The 22,371-nt window shown below is 47.5% G+C and overlaps 1 protein-coding gene across 2 annotated transcripts in view; it reads left to right on the plus strand.

Moving 5' to 3' along the window:
- DNA2 (DNA replication helicase/nuclease 2) overlaps window positions 1-22,371 on the plus strand; it is a 143,625-nt gene that overhangs the window by 32,943 nt on the left and 88,311 nt on the right. For both annotated transcript variants that reach the window (XM_063961603.1, XM_063961604.1), the window contains exon 7: window positions 19,486-19,603. In XM_063961603.1, the coding sequence (XP_063817673.1) occupies window positions 19,486-19,603 (118 nt within the window). The remainder of the gene's footprint in view (window positions 1-19,485; window positions 19,604-22,371) is intronic.

Below are 22,371 nucleotides of genomic sequence, written 5' to 3' on the forward strand. Positions count from 1 at the left end.
AAAAAAAAGCCCCACCCTTGATCCTCACCTCTCTAATTACAGCCCCATTTCTCTGACGTCCTAGTGGATGCTGGGAACTCCGTAAGGACCATGGGGAATAGCGGCTCCGCAGGAGACTGGGCACAAAAGTAAAGCTTTAGGACTACCTGGTGTGCACTGGCTCCTCCCCCTATGACCCTCCTCCAAGCCTCAGTTAGATTTTTGTGCCCGGCCGAGAAGGGTGCATTCTAGGAGGCTCTCCTGAGTTTCTTAGTAAAAGTTTTTAGTTTTAGGTTTTTTATTTTCAGTGAGACCTGCTGGCAACAGGCTCACTGCATCGAGGGACTAAGAGGAGAAGAAGCGAACCTGCCTGCTTGCAGCCAGCTTGGGCTTCTTGGCTACTGGACACCATTAGCTCCAGAGGGACCGAACACAGGCCCAGCCTCGGAGTCCGGTCCCAGAGCCGCGCCGCCGGCCCCCTTACAGAGCCAGAAGCCAGAAGAGGTCCGGAAAATCGGCGGCAGAAGACATCAGTCTTCACCAAGGTAGCGCACAGCACTGCAGCTGTGCGCCATTGCTCCTCAGGCACACTTCACATTCCGGTCACTGAGGGTGCAGGGCGCTGGGGGGGGGCGCCCTGAGCAGCAATAGAAACACCTTGGCTGGCGAAAATACATCACATATAACCCCCAGGGCTATATGGATGTATTTTAACCCCTGCCAGAATACAGCAAAAAGCGGGAGAAAAGTCAGCCGAGAAGGGGGCGGAGCCTATCTCCTCAGCACACGGGCGCCATTTTCGCTCACAGCTTCGCTGGAAGGACGTCTCCCTGCACTACAGAAAAGGGTAAAACAAGAGAGGGGGGCACTAATTAGGCGCAGTATAAATAAAACAGCAGCTATAAGGGGAAAAACACTTCTATAAGGTTATCCCTGTATATATATATATATATGTGTATATATATATGTGTATATATATATATATATATATATATATATATATATATATATATATATATATATATATATATATATATATAGCGCTCTGGTGTGTGCTGGCATACTCTCCCTCTGTCTCCCCAAAGGGCTAGTGGGGTCCTGTCCTCTATCAGAGCATTCCCTGTGTGTATGCTGTGTGTTGGTACGATTGTGTCGAAATGTATGAGGAGGAAAATGGTGTGGAGGCGGAGCAATTGCCTGTAATGGAGATGTCACCCCCTAGGGAGTCGACACCTGAGTGGCTGAGCTTATGGAAGGAATTACGTGTCAGTGTCAGCTCTTTACAAAAGACGGTTGATGACATGAGACAGCCGGCTACTCAGCTCGTGCCTGTCTAGGCGTCTCAAAAGCCATCAGGGGCTCTAAAACGCCCGTTACCTCAGATGGCAGATACAGACGCCGACACGGATACTGACTCCAGTGTCGACGATGAAGAGACGAATGTGACTTCCAGTAGGGCCACACGTTACATGATTGATGCTAGGAAAAATGTTTTACATATTTCTGATAATACAAGTACCACTAAAAAGGGTATTATGTTTGGTGAGAAAAAACTGCCTGTAGTTTTTCCTGCATCTGAGGAATTAAATGAAGTGTGTGATGAAGCGTGGGTTTCCCCCGATAAAAAACTGATAATTCCTAAAAGGTTATTAGCATCATACCCCTTCCCGCCAGAGGATAGGGCACGTTGGGAAACACCCCCTAAGGTGGATAAAGCGCTCACACGTTTGTCAAAAACAGGTGGCACTACCGTCTCCTGATAGGGCCGCCCTTAAGGAACCTGCTGACAGAAAGCAGGAGAATATCCTAAAATGTATATACACTCACACGGGTGTTATACTGCGACCAGCAATCGCCTCAGCCTGGATGTGCAGTGCTGGGGTGGCTTGGTCGGATTCCCTGACTGACAATATTTATACCCTGGATAGGGACAGTATATTACTGACTATAGAACATTTGAAAGATGCATTTCTATATATGCGGGATGCACAGAGGGATATTTGCCGACTGGCATCAAGAGTAAGTGCGCTGTCCATTTCTGCCAGAAGAGGGTTATGGACGAGGCAGTGGTCAGGTGATGCTGATTCCAAAAGGCATATGGAAGTATTGCCTTACAAAGGGGAGGCGTTATTTGGGGTAGGTCTATCAGACCTGGTGGCCACGGCAACTGCTGGGAAATCCACATTTTTACCCCAGGTAGCCTCTCAACATAAGAAGACGCCGTATTATCAGGCGCAGTCCTTTCGGCCCCATAAGGGCAAGCGGGCAAAAGGCTCCTCATTTCTGCCCCGTGGCAGAGGGAGAGGAAAAAGGCTGCAGCAAACAGCCAGTTCCCAGGAACAGAAGCCCTCTCCCGTTTCTGCCAAGTCCTCAGCATGACGCTGGGGCTTTACAAACGGACTCAGGCACTCCCCTAAAGTCTGCTTTACCGACGTCTCCCTCCGACAGGGAGGCGGTATTGGAAGCCATTCACAAGCTGTATTCCCAGCAGGTGATAATCAAGATACCCCTCCTGCAACAGGGACAGGGGTATTATTCCACGCTGTTTGTGGTACCGAAGCCGGACGGCTCGGTGAGACCTATTTTAAATCTGAAATCCTTGAACACTTACATACACAGATTCAAATTCAAGATGGAGTCACTCAGAGCGGTGATTGCGAACTTGGAAGAAGGGGATTATATGGTGTCTTTGGACATCAAGGAGGCTTACCTCCATGTCCCAATTTACCCTTCTCACCAAGGATACCTCAGGTTTGTGGTACAGAACTGTCACTATCAGTTTCAGACGCTGCCGTTTGGTTTGTCCACGGCACCCCGGGTCTTTACCAAGGTAATGGCCGAAATGATGATACTCCTTCGAAGGAAGGGAGTTTTAGTTATCCCGTACTTGGACGATCTCCTGATAAGGGCAAAGTCCAGGGAACAGTTGGAGGTCGGAGTAGCACTATCTCGGGTACTGCTACAACAGCACGGGTGGATTCTAAATATTCCAAAATCGCAGCTGATCCCGACGACACGTCTGCTGTTCCTAGGGATGATTCTGGACACAGTCCAGAAAAAGGTGTTTCTCCCGGAGGAGAAAGCCAGGGAGTTATCCGAACTAGTCAGAAACCTCGGGTCTTTACCAAGGTAATGGCCGAAATGATGATACTCCTTCGAAGGAAGGGAGTTTTAGTTATCCCGTACTTGGACGATCTCCTGATAAGGGCAAGATCCAGGGAACAATTGGTAGTCGGGGTAGCACTATCTCAAGTAGTGTTGCGGCAGCACGGTTGGATTCTCAATATTCCAAAATCGCAGCTTATCCCGGCGACACGTCTTCTATTCCTAGGGATGATCCTGGACACAGTCCAGAAAAAGGTGTTTCTCCCGGAGGAGAAAGCCAGGGAGTTATCCGAACTAGTCAGAAACCTCCTAAAACCAGGCCAAGTGTCAGTGCATCAATGCACAAGGGTCCTGGGAAAAATGGTGGCTTCCTACGAAGCAATCCCTTTCGGCAGATTCCACGCAAGAACTTTCCAGTGGGACCTGCTGGACAAATGGTCCGGATCGCATCTTCAGATGCATCAGCGGATAACCCTGTCACCAAAGACAAGGGTGTCTCTCCTGTGGTGGTTGCAGAGTGCTCATCTTCTAGAGGGCCGCAGATTCGGCATTCAGGACTGGGTCCTGGTGACCACGGATGCCAGCCTGCGAGGCTGGGGAGCAGTCACACAGGGAAGAAATTTCCAGGGCTTGTGGTCAAGCCTGGAGACATCACTTCACATAAATATCCTGGAGCTGAGGGCCATTTACAATGCCCCAAGCCAAGCAAGACCTCTGCTTCAAGGTCAGCCGGTGCTGATCCAGTCGGACAACATCACGGCAGTCGCCCATGTGAACAGACAGGGCGGCACAAGAAGCAGGAGGGCAATGGCAGAAGCTGCAAGGATTCTTCGCTGGGCGGAAAATCATGTGATAGCACTGTCAGCAGTGTTCATTCCGGGAGTGGACAACTGGGAAGCAGACTTCCTCAGCAGGCACGACCTCCACCCGGGAGAGTGGGGACTTCACCCAGAAGTCTTCCACATGATTGTAAACCGTTGGAAAAAACCAAAGGTGGACATGATGGCGTCCCGCCTCAACAAAAAATTGGACAGGTATTGCGCCAGGTCAAGGGACCCTCAGGCAATAGCTGTGGACGCTCTGGTAACACCATGGGTGTACCAGTCAGTGTATGTGTTTCCCTCCTCTGCCTCTCATACCCAAGGTACTGAGAATTATAAGACTGAGAGGAGTAAGAACTATACTCGTGGCTCCGGATTGGCCAAGAAGGACTTGGTACCCGGAACTTCAAGAGATGCTCACAGAGGACCCGTGGCCTCTACCTCTAAGAAGGGACCTGCTCCAGCAAGGACCCTGTCTGTTCCAAGACTTACCGCGGCTGCGTTTGACGGCATGGCGGTTGAACGCCGGATCCTGAAGGAAAAAGGCATTCCGGAAGAAGTCATTCCTACCCTGATCAAAGCCAGGAAGGATGTGACCGCAAAGCATTATCACCGCATTTGGCGGAAATATGTTGCGTGGTGCGAGGCCAGGAAGGCCCCAACGGAGGAATTTCAACTGGGTCGATTCCTGCATTTCCTGCAAACAGGAGTGTCTATGGGCCTAAAATTAGGATCCATTAAGGTTCAGATTTCGTCCCTGTCGATTTTCTTCCAGAAAGAACTGGCTTCAGTTCCTGAAGTTCAGACGTTGTCAAGGGGGTGCTGCATATACAGCCTCCTTTTGTGCCTCCAGTGGCACCTTGGGATCTCAATGTAGTTTTGGGGTTCCTAAAATCACATTGGTTTGAACCGCTTAAATCTGTGGATTTGAAATATATCACATGGAAAGTGGTCATGCTGTTGGCCCTGGCTTCGGCCAGGCGCGTGTCAGAATTGGCGGCTTTATCTTATAAAAGCCCTTACCTGATTTTTCATACGGACAGGGCAGAATTGAGGACTCGTCCACAATTTCTCCCTAAGGTGGTTTCAGCGTTTCACCTGAACCAGCCTATTGTGGTACCTGCGGCTACTAGGGACTTGGAGGACTCCAAGTTGCTGGACGTTGTCAGGGCCCTGAAAATATGTTTCCAGGATGGCTGGAGTCAGAAAATCTGACTCCCTGTTTATCCTGTATGCACCCAACAAGCTTGGTGCTCCTGCTTCTAAGCAGGCTATTGCTCGTTGGATTTGTAGTACAATTCAGCTTGCACATTCTGTGGCAGGCCTGCCACAGCCAAAATCTGTAAAAGCCCATTCCACAAGGAAGGGGGCTCATCTTGGGCGGCTGCCCGAGGGGTCTCTGCTTTACAACTTTGCCGAGCAGCTACTTGGTCAGGGGCAAACACGTTTGCTAAATTCTACAAATTTGATACTCTGGCTGAGGAGGACCTGGAGTTCTCTCATTCGGTGCTGCAGAGTCATCCGCACTCTCCCGCCTGTTTGGGAGCTTTGGTATAATCCCCATGGTCCTTACGGAGTTCCCAGCATCCACTAGGACGTCAGAGAAAATAAGAATTTACTTACCGATAATTCTATTTCTCGTAGTCCGTAGTGGATGCTGGGCGCCCATCCCAAGTGCGGATTGTCTGCAATACTTGTACATAGTTATTGTTAACTAAATCGGGTTATTGTTGTTGTGAGCCATCTTTCCAGAGGCTCCTCTGTTATCATGCTGTTAACTGGGTTCAGATCACAAGTTGTACGGTGTGATTGGTGTGGCTGGTATGAGTCTTACCCGGGATTCAAAATCCTTCCTTATTGAGTACGCTCGTCCGGGCACAGTATCCTAACTGAGGCTTGGAGGAGGGTCATAGGGGGAGGAGCCAGTGCACACCAGGTAGTACTAAAGCTTTACTTTTGTGCCCAGTCTCCTGCGGAGCCGCTATTCCCCATGGTCCTTACGGAGTTCCCAGCATCCACTACGGACTACGAGAAATAGAATTATCGGTAAGTAAATTCTTATTTTCTCTACTCCCCCTTTGCTGTCAAATCCAAGGGCCATTACTCTCTGCGTGACTTCTCCTCTGGGCTATACTCTCCTTTAAAACTCCTTCACTCCCTGTCCGTGATACTGCCCTATCCTGCCTCTCGCTTCTTTTTTTTTTTTTTTTTTTTTTAAATTGGGTATTTTTTATTGAAAAGTTTCACAAATTACAATACAAAAAACAACCCTGTCCATAACATAACATAAAATAAAATGTCATAAATAAACCTGCACATTCAAAAGCACATCTATGTGTGCCTTATTTCGAACCTATTTGTCTCGTCGTCCATACATTGGGAGTAGACATTATCAAATGTGCTTATCGACAATTATACAACAAACCAAAACATAATAGATAGGGAAGCCATATCACAAATTGAGCAAAGGAATAACAAAAAGCCATGTAGGTGCTACCCTCAATATATCCTACCACCCCTTATTATCACTAAAGTACGGTAGCCCCTCTCTCTGTACCCAGTATTGAGCAACACCACCTATCCCACTTCTCGTGAAACCTGGGTTCAGAGTTACGTGCTTTAATCATTTGCTTTTCATGTCGAGCTACATCATTAACCAACGCTCTCCACTTGTGCACATTAGGAGAGTCCCCTGAGAGCCACACTCTTGCCACCTTAACTTTAGCCAACGTAGTCAGACAGTACATATTTATATAGTAACAAGGAGTGTGTCTGCTCAAGATCTAAGCCAAATAAACAGATTCTTGAATCTATACCTGGAAGGGGTAGTCAATAGCACATCCTCCCAAACTGCTTCCCAGAAGGAGTAAACTAATGGGCAATGTCAGAATTCTCAGCCAGACACTTAGGACAAAGAGAGCCGGTTTTAAGTCCAGCTTGCTGCAGGGAGACAGGTGTACGATAAGCTCTATGGAGCAAATAAAAAAATAGGATTTTAATTACCTACCGGTAAATCCTTTTCTCGTAGTCCGTAGAGGATGCTGGGGTCCATATTAGTACCATGGGGGTATAGACGGGTCCACCAGGAGCCATTGGCACTTTAAGAGTTTAAAGGTGTGGGCTGGCTCCCCCCTCTGTCTATCCTACCAGTCTAGAAACTGTGCCCGAGGAGACGACATACTTCGAGAGAAGGAAATACACAGATAGTGGCGAGATTTATACCAGGTCACACAACAATGCAAATCCGGCCAACATGCCGGAAAACTCAGCAACAGCTGAAAATAGGATTTTAATACCTACCGGTAAATCCATTACTCCTAGTCCGTAGAGGATGCTGGGGACTCCAAAAGGACCATGGGGTATAGACTGGATCCGCAGGAGCTTGGTCACACTAAAAATGGGAGTCGTCTATCCTGTATCCAAGGGTCCAGGCCAGACGACACTCAGACGTGGCTGAAATGCCGGAGTCTTGCTCCCACCTGACCTTCCTCCATGCTTTGTGGTCCACCGTCATGCTGAGTACTTTGAGGTACCAGAAGCAGGCTTCTGGTCCTGGGAACCTGCGGGAGCAGGCTTTTTGGATTTGGCACGATCACCTCTAAAGAAGGTGTGAGAGGGCTTGTTCTTTCTAGGCCTAGTGGGCCGAAAGGACTGTGACGTGTTGGGAGTAAAAGGCTTCTTCGTTGCCAGTGCAGCTGAGGGGAGAAAATGAGACTTACCCGCGGAAGCCGTGGCAATCCACGCATCCAGCGCCTCCCCAAACAGAGGAGGGTAGGCTGTCCACACTTTTAGTATAGGGTAGGCTCTCCACACTTTTCCTGGATTCCGCGTCCGCAGACCATTGGCGCAGCCAGAGACCCCTGCGAGCCGAGCCGGACATGGAGGAGATCCCCGCAGCCATGGAACCCAGATCCTTTCTGTAGGGTTCCTGGTAGAATCAATAATCTTGTATGTTACGTAACATTAAATCAATGTCACCTTTATCCATCGTAGTCAAGTCCTCCTGCAGAGTGATTGACCACTTTGCTATAGATTTTGAAATCCATGCACAGGAAATAGTAGGCCGCAGTATAGCCCCTGAAGCTGTGTATATGGATTTGAGCGTAGCATCCACTTTGCGGTCTGCCAGGTCTTTCAACGCGGTAGATCCTGGGACTGGTAAGACCAACTGTTTTGACAGCCTAGAGACAGAGGCGTCAACTGTAGGCGGGGACTCCCATTTTTTTCTATCATCTTCCGGGAAGGGAAAAGCAACCAGAACCCTTTTAGGGATCTGGAATTTTTTCTCCGGGTTTTCTCAGGCTTTTTCAAATATAGCATTTAATTCCTTAGATGCCGGGAAGGTGAGAGGGGCTTTCTTACTGTCTGTGAAAAAGGCCTCCTAAACCTGCTCAGGAGGTGTCAGAAATATGTAACACATCCCGCATGGCCTCAATCATCAACTGCACCCCCTTAGCATGTGATGCCGTCCCTCTCGACACATCCCCATCACAGTCTGCTGTTTCAGAATCTGTATCCGTGTCATCCTGCATAATTTGGGCAAGAGCACGTTTGTGAGAATGTACCGCAGGAGGCCAGGAGGGAGCAGTATCTGACCATACTGCCAAAGAGGACTGCAATACCTGAGTTGCATGCTCAGTCCTTGCAACCCTTTCAGAAATCTGAGAAATGGCCCCTCTAAGAGAGGCTAACCACTCCGGTTCTCTAGCTGGGATCTGCGCCACAACAGTGCAATCCTGATTACATGGGATGGGATCTTCCTGAGAAGATAAATCCTCTGCAGCATATGAGGCAGAGTCTCTAGACATGTTTGCTTGTACACCCCACATACACATAGGGTACAGGGCAGACAGAGTTTCCCCTCCAAGAATGGCAGAGAGACACAGAGATTGGTGCCAACCCACACACAGCGCTATATAGGTATAGGGAGACCCTTAACCAGCGCTGACTGTGCCCTTTAATAGGTGACACAGTCTTTACACAGCCTCCCCTCCCTTCTACAACCCCCTGGTACCGTACAGATAGCTGGAGGTGCTCTGGAGGGACTGCTCTTCCACTGGCAGCGTGTCTGCAGGCAGGTAAATGGCGCTGAATGCTGCTGGGTCCGCTCTGAGAAGCCCCGCCCCCTTAATTGCGCTGTCTACCCGCTCTTCCAAGATTATACTGGCCTGTGGATTTTGTGCTGGCTGAGATCCGCGGATCCCGACGGGCTTTCTGGCCAGTGTAGGGTTAAGGCGCCAGCTCAGGGCGCCCCTCACAGCGCCACACCAAGTACCGCTGAGCACCCCCCACCCCGCCCTTCCCCCACCCCAACCTCCCCCGGAGCGCAGTTAGTACTGCGCTCCTACCCTGTAGCCGCCATCTTCACATCGGCTCCCTGCTTGTTAGGGAGCCGATGACTCACACGCCACACTTCAGCTCTGTAAAGGGGTGGCGGCATGCTGCTGGGGTGAGCGTTACCCTGCGGCTGGGAGTGATCTATCCCCTCTGGAGCTCAGTGTCCAGTCAGCGGAGACAGTGGCTCAGACCCCGCAGGGCGGACACTGCTCCCCCCCCTCAGTCCCTCAATGTAGGGAGGCTGTTTCCAACAGCCTCCCTGTAAAATAGCAAACTCTAAAATAAACTTTTCTAAAGAAGCTCTGTAGAGCTCCCCTAGCTGTGACCGGCTCCTCTGGGTACATTTTCTAGACTGAGTCTGGTAGGAGGGGCATAGAGGGAGGAGCCAGCCCACACTGTTAAACTCTTAAAGTTCCAATGGCTCCTGGTGGATCCGTCTATACCCACATGGTACTAATATGGACCCCAGCATCCTCTAGGGCGTAAGAGAAAAACACTTGCTGATATCTAATACAGGGAGTGGTACACTTGATGGATCCCAAAATTTGGATCCACTGCTCGTTACAAAGATGCCCCAGGTCGGCCTCCCACTTTAGTTTAAGGGCATCTAGTTGCACTGGGTGTAGCTTGTCATTAATAGCGGCATATATATAGGACACCTTCCCCTTCGAACCCACGTCAGCCAGCAACACCCTAATAGGTGAAGCTGACACAGACGGGGCTCCCTGGGGAAACTGAGCCTGAATGGCATGTCACAATTGTAGGTACCTAAATAAAGCAGTATTATGTATATCGAGTTCAACTTTCAACTGCTGAAAGGACTTAAACACTCCCTCACTGTATAATTGACCTATCGATAATACACCTTTCGTAAGCCAAATATTATCCAACGATAGTTTAAAGAGTTCAGGATATCGAGCATTAAACCATAATGGAGAGTTGTCATCATGATGCGACCAGTCATAAATCGTATGTGCAAAACGCCAAATCAGTAAGGCGTGACGCAGCAGCTGGGGAAGACCAACAACCGACGGACCAGAGAGCAGAAATAATAAATGAGAAAACGAAAAAGAGGATTCTACCCGCTATGCCAAGGGGTGGTCTTCTGTATACCGGCGGTCGGGCTCCCGGCGCTCAGTATACCGGCGCACCGACACTTATTTTCCCTCGTGGGGGTCCACGACCCCCATAGAGGGAGAATAAAATAGTGTGGCGCGTGTAGCGCGGCGAGCTCATTTGCCCTCGCCACACTGTCGGTAAGCCGGCGGTCGGGCTCCCGGCGCCGGTATGCTGGTCGCCGGGAGCCCGACCGCCGGCCAGCCGTAGTGAACCCATGCCAAGAAACCAATCATGGTCGGGTCCACCGTACCGTTTATCCAGCTAGATAGATGAGCCAACTGAGCAGCAATATAATAAAACCTAAGGTTGGGAAGACTCTGTCCCCCTGAAAGTTTATATTTATACAGTATTTTAATAGATACTCTAGCCAGCTTATTTCCCCAGACAAAGGATGATATAATACTCTCAATTCCACTAAATTATTTATTCGGGACATAGACGGGAGAATTTTGTAGTACATATAAGAATTTAGGTTGGATAGACATTTTAAACAAATTAATACGTCCCAGTACTGATAAGGGTAGTCTCTTCTCCAGGCATGAGCTTTCACCTTAAATTGTGCCACAAAAGGATCAATATTTTGAGCCACATACTGAGGCCTGCGGTGTAATCCAAATAGCTAGGTATTTAAACCGCAAAGTCCATTGTAAGGGATGCACCACATATGCATCCTCAGGAATATGTCCCGAAATGGGGAAAATACTGGCCTTATCCCAATTGATTAATAAACCTGAATAAGTACCAAAAGTATTAACCATTTGTAACATAGATTGTAAGGATCCCTCTAAGTCTTGCAAAAATAAGAGCATATTGTCCGCATACAAAGCCACCACGTCCATAGCCTCCCCAACCTTAACTCCACACACAGCTGTGGTTGTACGCAATAGACTAGCCAATGGCTCTATAGCGATCGCAAATAGTGCTGGTGACAGAGGACACCCTTGACGAGTTCCTCTCTCGAGCGGAAACTTGGCTGATGTATACCCATTAACCGACACACGAGTCATGGGAGAGGAGTATAGTAGTTGGATTAAACTTCTAAACTGTGGCCCAAAGGCGACTTTCTTAAGTACACCCCAAAGATATACCCACTCTAAGGAGTCGAAGGCCTTGGCAGCGTCAAGTGACACTACCACTGCTCCCGACTACTAAATCACTCCTCTGCAAGTGATAGAACAGCCTGCGTAAGTTTTGGGCGGTGGACTTGCCGGGCATGAACCCCGTCTGGTCCGGATGAATGATGGACGTGATGGCAGAGTTTAAACGAGTTGCCAGTACCTTCGCTAAAACTTTAACATCTGTAGCCAAAAGAGAAATGGGTCGATAGGATTCCAGCAATGTAGGATCCTTCCCTGGCTTAGCAAAAACAATATTAGCCTCTGACATGGAGTGAGAAAGTTCCCCACTCAGCGAATTAAACAGGTCTAATAAATAAGGGGTAAAGAACTCTTTTTAAATTTTTGGTAAACCTCTACAGGAATACCATCACATCCAGGGTCCTTTGAAGTATTCAGTGAAGAGACTGCCGCTTCTATCTCCTCCAATGTGAATGGAGCATCCAATGAGTCGACAGCCTCCTGAGACAAACATGGCAATGTAACCCCTGCCAGGTATTCCTGAAGCTGTTTAGTAGAGTACGAAACCCGAGTGGCGTACAATGACTAATAGTAGCCACGAAAAACATACGCCACGTCTGCTCCAGAGTAGCACATTTGACCCTGAGAGTCTCGGACACACTGAACAACATTACTACCAGACCCTCATCGAGTTAAAAATGCCAGATAACTTCCCCCCACTTCAGCCTGAAAGTATTGCTCATGCCTGGAAAACAGCAACCTACGTTTAGACTTCTCGAAAATATAGTCTGACCACTCCCTTTGTGCATCCTGCCATATTACTCTGTCAGGCTGCAGCTGAGACACAATGTACTGCGCCTCCAGCTGTCGGCATGAAGCCTCCAGGTGAGTCTCCTCCCTCCGACTAAATAATTTGAGTTCAGAGATTCTTTTAATAAACAAGCCTTGGAGAAAAGCCTTGAAGGCATCATGCCTAACCGCAGGATCAAAGTGGGCGGAGTTAGCAAACTGAAAGCCCTTCCAAAATGCAACCAAGTCCGAGCCTGCTCCCAGCAAATTCAGCCAAAATGGGTTAAGTTTCCACATTCTCGCTCCCCTATTCCGATCTACACTCAAAGTGAGAGACACAGGAGAATGATCAGAGATTCCCCTAGTAAGATATTCTACCCCCAACACATCCGCAGACAAATCGGAAGAAATTAGAGCCAGATCTATGCGAAATAATGTGTGGAAAGAGACAGAGTGACAGGAGTATTGTCTAATACCTACAGTTGTGCTCATAAGTTTACATACCCTAGCAGAATTTGTGATTTTCTGGCCATTTGTCAGAGAATATGAATGATAACTCACAAACTTTTCTTTCACTCATGGTTAGTGGTTGGGTGAAGCCATTTATTGTCAAACAACTGTGTTTACTCTTTTTAAATCATAATGACAACAGAAACTACCCAAATGACGCTGATCAAAAGTTTACATACCCTGGAGATTTTGGCCTGATAACATGCACACAAGTTGACACAAACCGGGTTTGAATGGCTACTAAAGGTAACCATCCTCACCTGTGATCTGTTTGCTTGTAATCAGTGCGTGTGTATAAAAGGTCAGTGAGTTTCTGGACTCCTGAAAGACCCTTGCATCTTTCATCCAGTGCTGCACTGACGTGTCTGGATTCTGAGTCATGGGGAAAGCAAAATAATTGTCAAAGGATCTGCGGGAAAAGCTTATTGAACTGTATAAAACAGGAAAGGGATATAAAAAGATATCCAAGCAATTGAGAATGCCAATCAGCAGTGTTCAAACTCTAATTAAGAAGTGGAAAATGAGGGATTCTGTGGAAACCAAATCACGGTCAGGTAGACCAACAAAAATTTCAGCCACAACTGCCAGGAAAATTGTTCGGGATGCAAAGAAAAATCCACAAATAACTTCAGCTGAAATACAGGACTCTCTGAAAAAAAGTGTTGTGGTTGTTTCAAGATGCACAATAAGGAGGCATTTGAAGAAAAATGAGCTGCATGGTCGAGTCGCCAGAAGAAAGCCATTCTACACTAATAATAATAATAATTTTATTTATATAGCGCTCTTTCTCCAATAGGACTCAAGGCGCTTAACAGATACATAGCATAATATAGTACAGAAAATAATGAAGTACATTTTATAAAATACAGAAGCATGAAGATACTAAAAGGGACATTATGGAAATGCGTGAGTAAACAGGAAAGTCTTGAGTCTACTTTTGAAGGATTCTATAGTTGGGGCCTCTCGCACTGTGCGAGGAAGTGAGTTCCATAGAGTCGGAGCCGCATGACTAAAAGCTCGACCCCCAGATGAATTACGGTAGATTCTAGGTACTGCTAAAAGTCCTTCATCTACAGATCGCAGTAATCGAGTGGGGCAGTATGGAGTCAGAAGCTGTTGTAGGTACCTTGGGCCCTGGTCATGTAATGCTTTGAAACTCAGTAAGCCAATCTTGAAGATGATTCGCCTTCTTACAGGCAGCCAGTGAAGGGAGTAGAGGATGGGTGTTATGTGGCTAGAACGGGGCTGGTTGGTTAACAGCCTGGCAGCTGTGTTTTGCACCAGCTCTAAGCGTTGCAATTCTTTTGCTGGGAGACCAAGGTAGAGGGCATTACAGTAGTCTAATCGAGATGATACAAATGCATGTATGACTTTTGGCATGTCATCTGAGGGAATTAAGTGCTTGATTCTGGCTATGTTCCTCAGGTGAAAGAATGAGGATTTGATTGTGGCTGATATATATGATGTTTAAGTGTCAAGCCACCATCCAGGACAACGCCAAGATTCCGCACACGATCACTGGTCTGTAATTCTGAATCCCTGAGTGTAATTCCAGTTGGTTGGCTATGCTGCAGTCTTGTCCTTTGATGTTGCGGGGTCGTATCATAAGGACCTCTGTTTTTTCCGGGTTCAGTCGCAGCCAATTGGTGCTCATCCACTCCTGTAGCTCAGCTAGACAGCCATTTAGGGTTGCTATTGGGTTATCAGTGCCCGGAGCAAAGGACAAGTACAGTTGTGTATCATCTGCATAGCAGTGGTAGACCAGGCCATGGCGCCTGATTATTTCACCCAATGGGAGCATGTATACTGCAAAAAGCATGGGGGATAGTATAGAACCTTGTGGGACACCACATGGCAATGGCACTGGTGGTGATGAGTATAATACAGACGGTACTCTCTGTGACCTGCCTGTGAGAAATGATTTGAACCAGCTTAGGACTGTGCCATCCAGACCACAGAAATGTATCAGTCGCTCAATCAGAAGCCCATGGTCCACGGTATCAAATGCTGCCGAGAGATCTAGAAGGATTAATATTGAACAGTCACCTCTGTCTCTTGCCATCAGAAGATCATTTAACACACACACCAGCGCTGTTTCAGTGCTATGTCTTCTCCTGAATCCTGATTGAAATGCCACAAAGCATCGCTCTTACAATACTCCAAACAGCAAAGAGATAATCCTCAAAACTTCTGGAACAAAGTTATTTGAAGTGATGAGACCAAAATTGAACTTTTTGTCCACAACCATAAACGTTACATTTGGAGAGGAGTCAACAAGGCCTATGATGAAAGGTACACCATTCCTACTGTGAAACACGGAGGTGGATCGCTGATGTTTTGGGGATGTGTGAGCTACAAAGGCACTGGAAACTTGGTCAAAATTGATGTCAAGATGAATGCAGCATGTTATCAGAAAATACTAGAGGAAAATTTGCACTCATCAGCCCGGAAGATGCACATGGGACGTACTTGGACGTTCCAACATGACAATGATCCAAAACACAAGGCCAAGCCGACCTGTCATTGGCTACAGCAGAATAAAGTGAAGGTTCTGGAGTGGCCATCTCAGTCTCCTGACCTCAATATCATTGAGCCACTCTGGGGAGATCTCAAACGTGCAGTTCATGCAAGACAGCCCAAGAATTTACCGGAACTGGAGGCTTTTTGCCAAGAAGAATGGGCAGCTTTACCATCTGAGAAAATAAAGAGCCTCATCCACAACTACCACAAAAGACTTCAAGCTGCCATTGATGTTAAAGGGGGCAATACACGGTATTAAGAATTGGGGTATCTAAACTTTTGATCAGTGTCATTTGGGTAGATTCTGTTGTCATTATGATTTAAAAAGAGTAAACACAGTTGTTTGACAATAAATGGCTTCACCCAACCACTAACCATGAGTGAAAGAAAAGTTTGTGAGTTATCATCCATATTCTCTGACAAATGGCCAGAAAATCACAAATTCTGCTAGGGTATGTAAACTTATGAGCACAGCTGTATATTACCCATCCCATCTCCGCAACTAGCTGTGCAAACGGAGTAGGAAAGGGAGACTGAGGAGTGGGCACAATAACCTCTCTCCACCGGTCAAGGTGCTTATCCATCACATTATTAAAATCTCCCAAACAGATTGTAGGGGTCGCTGGGGACTGAACTACAAACCTGGCAGCCTGCCGAAGAATTTCATTGTTATATGGAGGAGGAATATAAACTGCCAATATATGTAACAACCTACGATTTAACGTGAGCACGCAAAAAGACATATCTACCATTAGTATCCACTTCACTGGACTCTAAACGGAATTGTACAGTTTTTCTAACAAGCACCGACACACCCCTTGCATTACAGGAGACTGTAGAGTGGAACATGTGGCCTATCCAGGGTTTCTTAAGCGCCATAACCTTGCTGCCCATTAAATGAGTTTCTGACAGACAGATTACATCGGCCTGATATTTTTTAACCTGGGTTAAAACCAAAGACCTCTTAATCTTATAATTTAAACCTCTGACATTCCAGCTGAGCAGGCAAAGTCCTCCAGTATCAGCAGGCATAGAAAGAAACGAGAAAGGAAACAGAAGGATAGATAAAAAAGAAAAGCAAAATGCACATTGCGTAAAAAACATATCGTTAAGGGGTGCAGTGTATATCATGACATATCTAAGACCACAGATCAACACCCTGATTCCTAATACAGAGAGCATAATCATAAGAAAAACACACAGTAACATATAGTGATGGCATGAAAAAACAAAAAACTAACCCTGCCCAAATCCACCCTGTACAACCTTGAGAACTTAAGGCATACCTAATTCCCATAGTAAAAGAGAAAAGGAAAGCAAATTAAAAAACTAGTCTAAAGAAGGCCAACTCTAGGGGATAGGGACAAGATCCCTACACTATATATAGAAGGAACTCCCTAAATAATACCGCAGGAGGTACAGTTCCCCAGCAGAATATTACAACATAAATTGTATATAAATGGAGCAGTCCGTGCAGCAAATCCTCACAATTAAATGAACATGTAGTACCACGGACATATTGAAAGCTTACTTTACAGCCAGCTATCACTCACTGGCAAAACACAACATGTAACTTAAACAAAGGGTTGCCAATAAAAGAAAAGGATAGACACAAAACAAGTCTCTCAATGGGGAGCACGCGGCTGTCTCTCCAGCCAATCCTCAGCATCTTTTGGATGGGCGACGAAGTCAGTGAGTAGTATCGTTAAACACAACGCCACTCGCAACCGTTCTGGAAAAAGCATTGAATACTGAATGCCGCGATCCCGGAGCTTTCTTTTGACTTGAATAAACTGTGGACAGCTTTTCTGCACTTCCAGAGCAAAGTCCGGGAAGACAGATACAGGGTGATGCAGCTTCAGACCTTTCAGGGAGGCTGACAAATCTAATGTTGCGCCGAAGTCTCCCCTCTATATTAGACAGCTTCGCCTGCATATACACCATCTGGGACGACAAGTCGTCAACTTTATTTTTCAGCGGAGATTTAGTATCCTCAAGGGCCTATATACGATGCTCAGTCTCGCCCACTCTCTCTTATTTTCTGCAGATCTTGGCGCAGCAGGGAGACGTCCACTTGCACCTGTCCAATTTTATCAGTGACCCTCTGTTCAGACGCAGAGATTGCCTGTAATATTTGTTGGGTAGATTGTGCAGGGTCAGCCGAAGTGGAGATATCCTCGTCTTGTGCTGGTGAGAGTGGATTCGAGTCTCCATGCTTAGCAGATTGAGAAGGCTGCGAGGACCTAGCAAATTTTTTCAGCTGTGCTGCAGGTCTCGCTGCTTGTCCACCCTTCACCATTTTTATTCAAACACAACAAATGGACGCAATACACCAGCACGATAATAATACAACCGGAGAATGTCCGTGGTGACACAAAAGCAGCAGTACTGAGATAATATAACCGGATAACACCCGTAACATCCAGGAGGGTAGCAGCGTTGATATAATATAACAGGATAATACCCGTGATGTCACGTGAGCAACAGCACAGAGGGAATGCAACAGGAGATTGTCCGTAATGTCCGGGAGGGCAGCAGTGTCAATATAATATAACAGAGGAGCACCCGCAGTGTCACAGGAGCAGCAGCTGTGGGAGAATATAATAGGATAATGCCTGTAGTAGAATATAACAAGAGAACACCAATATCACAGAGCTTTATTACTGATTTATTGACTGAAACATTCATCCAGATCCGGACTGGGCTTCACACTTGTTGAAGGCAACCAAATCCTAGCCCAAGATGGCGACCACACACACAACCTGCAGGGCTGTCTGTTAGTAGCCTCACCTCTGCACAGATAAAACCATTCAGGTCAGCTAGAGAGCCCACAGTCATATAATGCCTCCCCTAATAACAAGCACGGAAAGCAGGCTGCAGATTACACACATCACCTGTCTCCTCTCTGGGCAGGCGTCCTAGGTAGGGAACAGGAAATGGCGTCCTCTGACAGGGACAGCACCACTACTATGGTGCGATCAGATGCCGGGGGAAGAGTAGCCGCCTCAACCCCCACGGAGATCCAGCCCCTCACAGCCGGCTCACAGCAAACATCGGGGGAGACAGGAGGAGATAGCCGCGGCCGGAAGCGCAGCGCGTCAGTTCAGGAGCCAGGCCAGCCGCGTCCTCCTGGTCACAGGCCCTGCGCCGTGTAGCAGACGGGAGAACTCACCACCGGACCACTGCTGCTTGTACCGGAGGGTGCAGGGAGTATTCCCCCCGCTGCATAGAAACTGGTAAGGCTAAATCCGCCAGGGAACAGGATAGTTTACAGGATATATAAAGGGAGCTGCAACAGCAAGCTGCTACTCCATACTAAGCCAGGCCACGCCCCCCTCTGGCTCCTCTCTTGATTCCTCTTCTCACCCACTTCCAACTACCAAAGGTCCCCCCCCCCCCCCCCCCCAAGATTCTGTTCTTTGACTCCTCCTATTCTGCCTTTACCCTTTCACTTTAGGTGAGCTCATCTGCTCAATTTGGCCTCCAATATTATCTCTATGCTGATGACACTTGGATCTACCTACCCCCCACCCCCCAATCCTTCCCCTCTTCCTTCGTATCTCTAACTGTCTCTGTGCTATTTCCTTCTGCATGTTCCAGCGCTTAAAGTTAACATGTCTAAGACTGAGCTAATAGTCTACCCACCCTCCTGAATAGCTTCACCTCCCTCAGTTTAATTATCTACTGACCGCATCATTATCTCGTAAGCAAGCTGTCTTGACTCCTCTCCTTCAACCACATAGTACCTTTCGCAATCCTGCCATTTCCATATCAGAACTATCTCTAGGATCAGACCCTTTCTCACCGTGGAGGCAACCAATGATCCTCATCCATTCACTGGGTAGCCTTAAGGTCCGTACACACTATGCGATATCGCACATTTTCATCCTTCTGAGCGATATCGTTTGTGATATCACCCAGTGTGTCTTCTACAGACGAAGACTGATGCGCTGTCCCGCTGTCTCCGTTGGCTGTGCATGTAGGTCAATTTGGACATATCATCCAAAACTGCATGCAAAGGCCGGCCGCGGCGTGATGTCACTGTATGATATTGCTTGCGATATCGTACAATGTGTATGCACAATGTCGGCGGCCCAGGAGGGGAAACACTATGCCAAATCGTTCATGGAGCGAGGTAGATCTGAGGAACCTTTTTATATTCCATTAAATGTGTATTGCTTTCCAGGTATACTCCGTTGTTGCTGAAACTAATCCAGGTTTTATCCTAGGTTATTTTGTACACTTTGTTAAGTCAGGAAAGGAGAGAAGATCCTGAGGCTGGTTTACTTTTATACTTGAAGACTGGAAATATGTACACGGTGCCCGCAAACCATCTAGACAGAAGAGGTGTGTTATATTCCAATGTCATTAATTTATTGAACTAATGAGCCTTTTGACTTAATTTAATTTTTTAAACCAAAACCCTTTCATTGTATAGCAAAAATGCCCTGCATCCCAATGGCAGCTACTGTATACCACATGTGATAACATACTATTTAAAAGAAATAAATGGAGTAATTGATCATGAATGGGAAGCCTGAGATGTCTTCATTCTTGTGCTGTGGTAGTGTAGCTGGTTAGTGTTCTCTGGAATAAGATAAGACATAATGCCATATACAGTATGTATACAAAACAAATACTTTTTTTATTGATTCCAAGTCTCTAACACCCACCATTAAATTGTATTTAAATGCACTCACCTCTCAGGTACAGATGGTAACATCCAGACAAGGATCCTGTTGCAAACCACACCCAACTAGGCAATCTATCGATACAAAGCAGAAGAAACAAGCCTACCTTCAGTTTTACCCATATTGTACATTGTGCCAGTTTTAACTGCAATGTCATAGTCTGTTAGGCATATATGCTAGTGTAGGGACTTGCAGAGAATTGTGCATGGTTTTATTGGGATCTGGTGGGGATCCTGGCAGTCGAAATACCGACGCCAACGTTTTGTGTAGGATCACAGTACCAGCATTGGAATCTTGATGACCGGGATCCCGAGCGAGTGTTTGCCAGGCTGCTGGAGAGGTAAGTCGCGGGTGTGGGAGGTTAGGTTTAGGTTATGGGAAGAGGATTAGGCGGAGGGGAGGGGGGTGGGGGTAGGTTTGGGGTGTTAGTTTTAGGCTGCGAGAAGGGAGGGTTAAGGGGCATTGGGGAAAGGTAAGTATACTTACCTTGCCCCTTTCGGGATTCTCATCATCGGGATGCCGTGGTCTGTATTTTGACCAATGGCATGTCGGACCCAACCTGTTTTATTTGCTAGATACACACTGATATGCAGTACACTGTTGGTAGCTCTAAAATCAGCCATATCCCAAGTAGTAGCCAAACTGGGAAAGCCGTTCTGAAAAATGTCTCAATCCCTTATATAACAATATACTTACACTGTACAACACTACATGTGCTATAATCGTGTTACAGTAGAGTTGAAAAACACTAGTTTAAGTGCAATACTCATTGGTAGTAAAGGCTACAGCCTGAGAGGGAATCCAGCAGATGTAGTTGAGAGAGAAGCCTCTATACCAGCCTCTTTCAACTGGTGTGTCGCCGCCCGCACCCGCCGCACAGACCCACTGCCGCTAGCAAGACCCGTCACCGGTGCCAAGCAGATCGCCGCCCCCCTGACAGACCTGCAGCATCCGCCCTGTTCATATCCAGCACTGCATTTACGTTCCGCAGTGACAGCCGGGCCATGATCTGTGGTGAGTCATAGGTCACGCACCGCATGTCGCCCGCCCACTCACACCCTGCTTTGCTTGCTGCTCCGTGCTGCTGCCTGGTGAGGTCCAGGCACTCCTCATTGCAATTTTTTTTATAAAGCATGACAAATTATTATGGGTGCTGGGGGCAGGTGTGTGCAATTACTAAGTGGGGGGAGCTGGTGTTTGGAACTACTATGGGGGGAGGAAGATGTTTGGAAATATGAGGGGCGGGTGTGTGGAACTACTAAGGGGAGGAGCTGGTGTGTGGCATTACTAAGGGGGGCATGTGTGTGAAATTACTATGGGGGAGCTGGTGTTTGGAACTGTTAAGGGGGGGGGGTGGAAGGTGTGTGGAATAACTAAGGAGAGGCATGTGTGTTGAATTACTAAGGGGAGAGCTGGTGTTAAATATATGTCAATATTTATTATTATTTTCTCTGACGTCCTAAGTGGATGCTGGGACTCCGTAAGGACCATGGGGGAATAGCGGCTCCGCAGGAGACTGGGCACAACTAAAGAAAGCTTTAGGACTACCTGGTGTGCACTGGCTCCTCCCACTATGACCCTCCTCCAGACCTCAGTTGGAATCTTGTGCCCGGCTGAGCTGGATGCACACTAGGGGCTCTCCTGAGCTCCTAGAAAGAGAGTATATTTAGGTTTTTTATTTTACAGTAAGATCTGCTGGCAACAGACTCACTGCAGCGAGGGACTAAGGGGAGAAGAAGCGAACCTGCCTAACAGGTGGTAGTTTGGGCTTCTTAGGCTACTGGACACCATTAGCTCCAGAGGGATCGACCGCAGGACCCGACCTTGGTGTTCGTTCCCGGAGCCGCGCCGCCGGCCCCCTTACAGAGCCAGAAGCAAGAAGTGTTCCGGAAAATCGGCGGCAGAAGACTTCTGTCTTCAACAAGGTAGCGCACAGCACTGCAGCTGTGCGCCATTGCTCCTCATGCACACCTCACACTCCGGTCACTGATGGGTGCAGGGCGCTGGGGGGGGGGCGCCCTGAGGGCAATATAAGACACCTTGGCTGGCAAATCATCACAATATATAGTCCCAGGGCTATATATGTGATAAATTACCCCTGCCAGAATCCATAAAAAAGCGGGAGAAAAGTCCGCCGAAAAAGGGGCGGGGCTATCTCCCTCAGCACACTGGCGCCATTTTTTCTTCACAGTGCAGCTGGAAGACAGCTCCCCAGGCTCTCCCCTGTAGTTTTCAGGCTCAAAGGGTTAAAAAGAGAGGGGGGCACTAAATTTAGGCGCAATATATGTATACAAGCAGCTATTGGGGGGAAAATCACTCAGTTATAGTGTTAATCCCTGCATTATATAGCGCTCTGGTGTGTGCTGGCATACTCTCTCTCTGTCTCCCCAAAGGACTTTGTGGGATCCTGTCCTCAGTCAGAGC

Source organism: Pseudophryne corroboree, chromosome 3, assembly GCF_028390025.1.
Source record: "Pseudophryne corroboree isolate aPseCor3 chromosome 3, aPseCor3.hap2, whole genome shotgun sequence".
NCBI lineage: Eukaryota > Metazoa > Chordata > Amphibia > Anura > Myobatrachidae > Pseudophryne > Pseudophryne corroboree.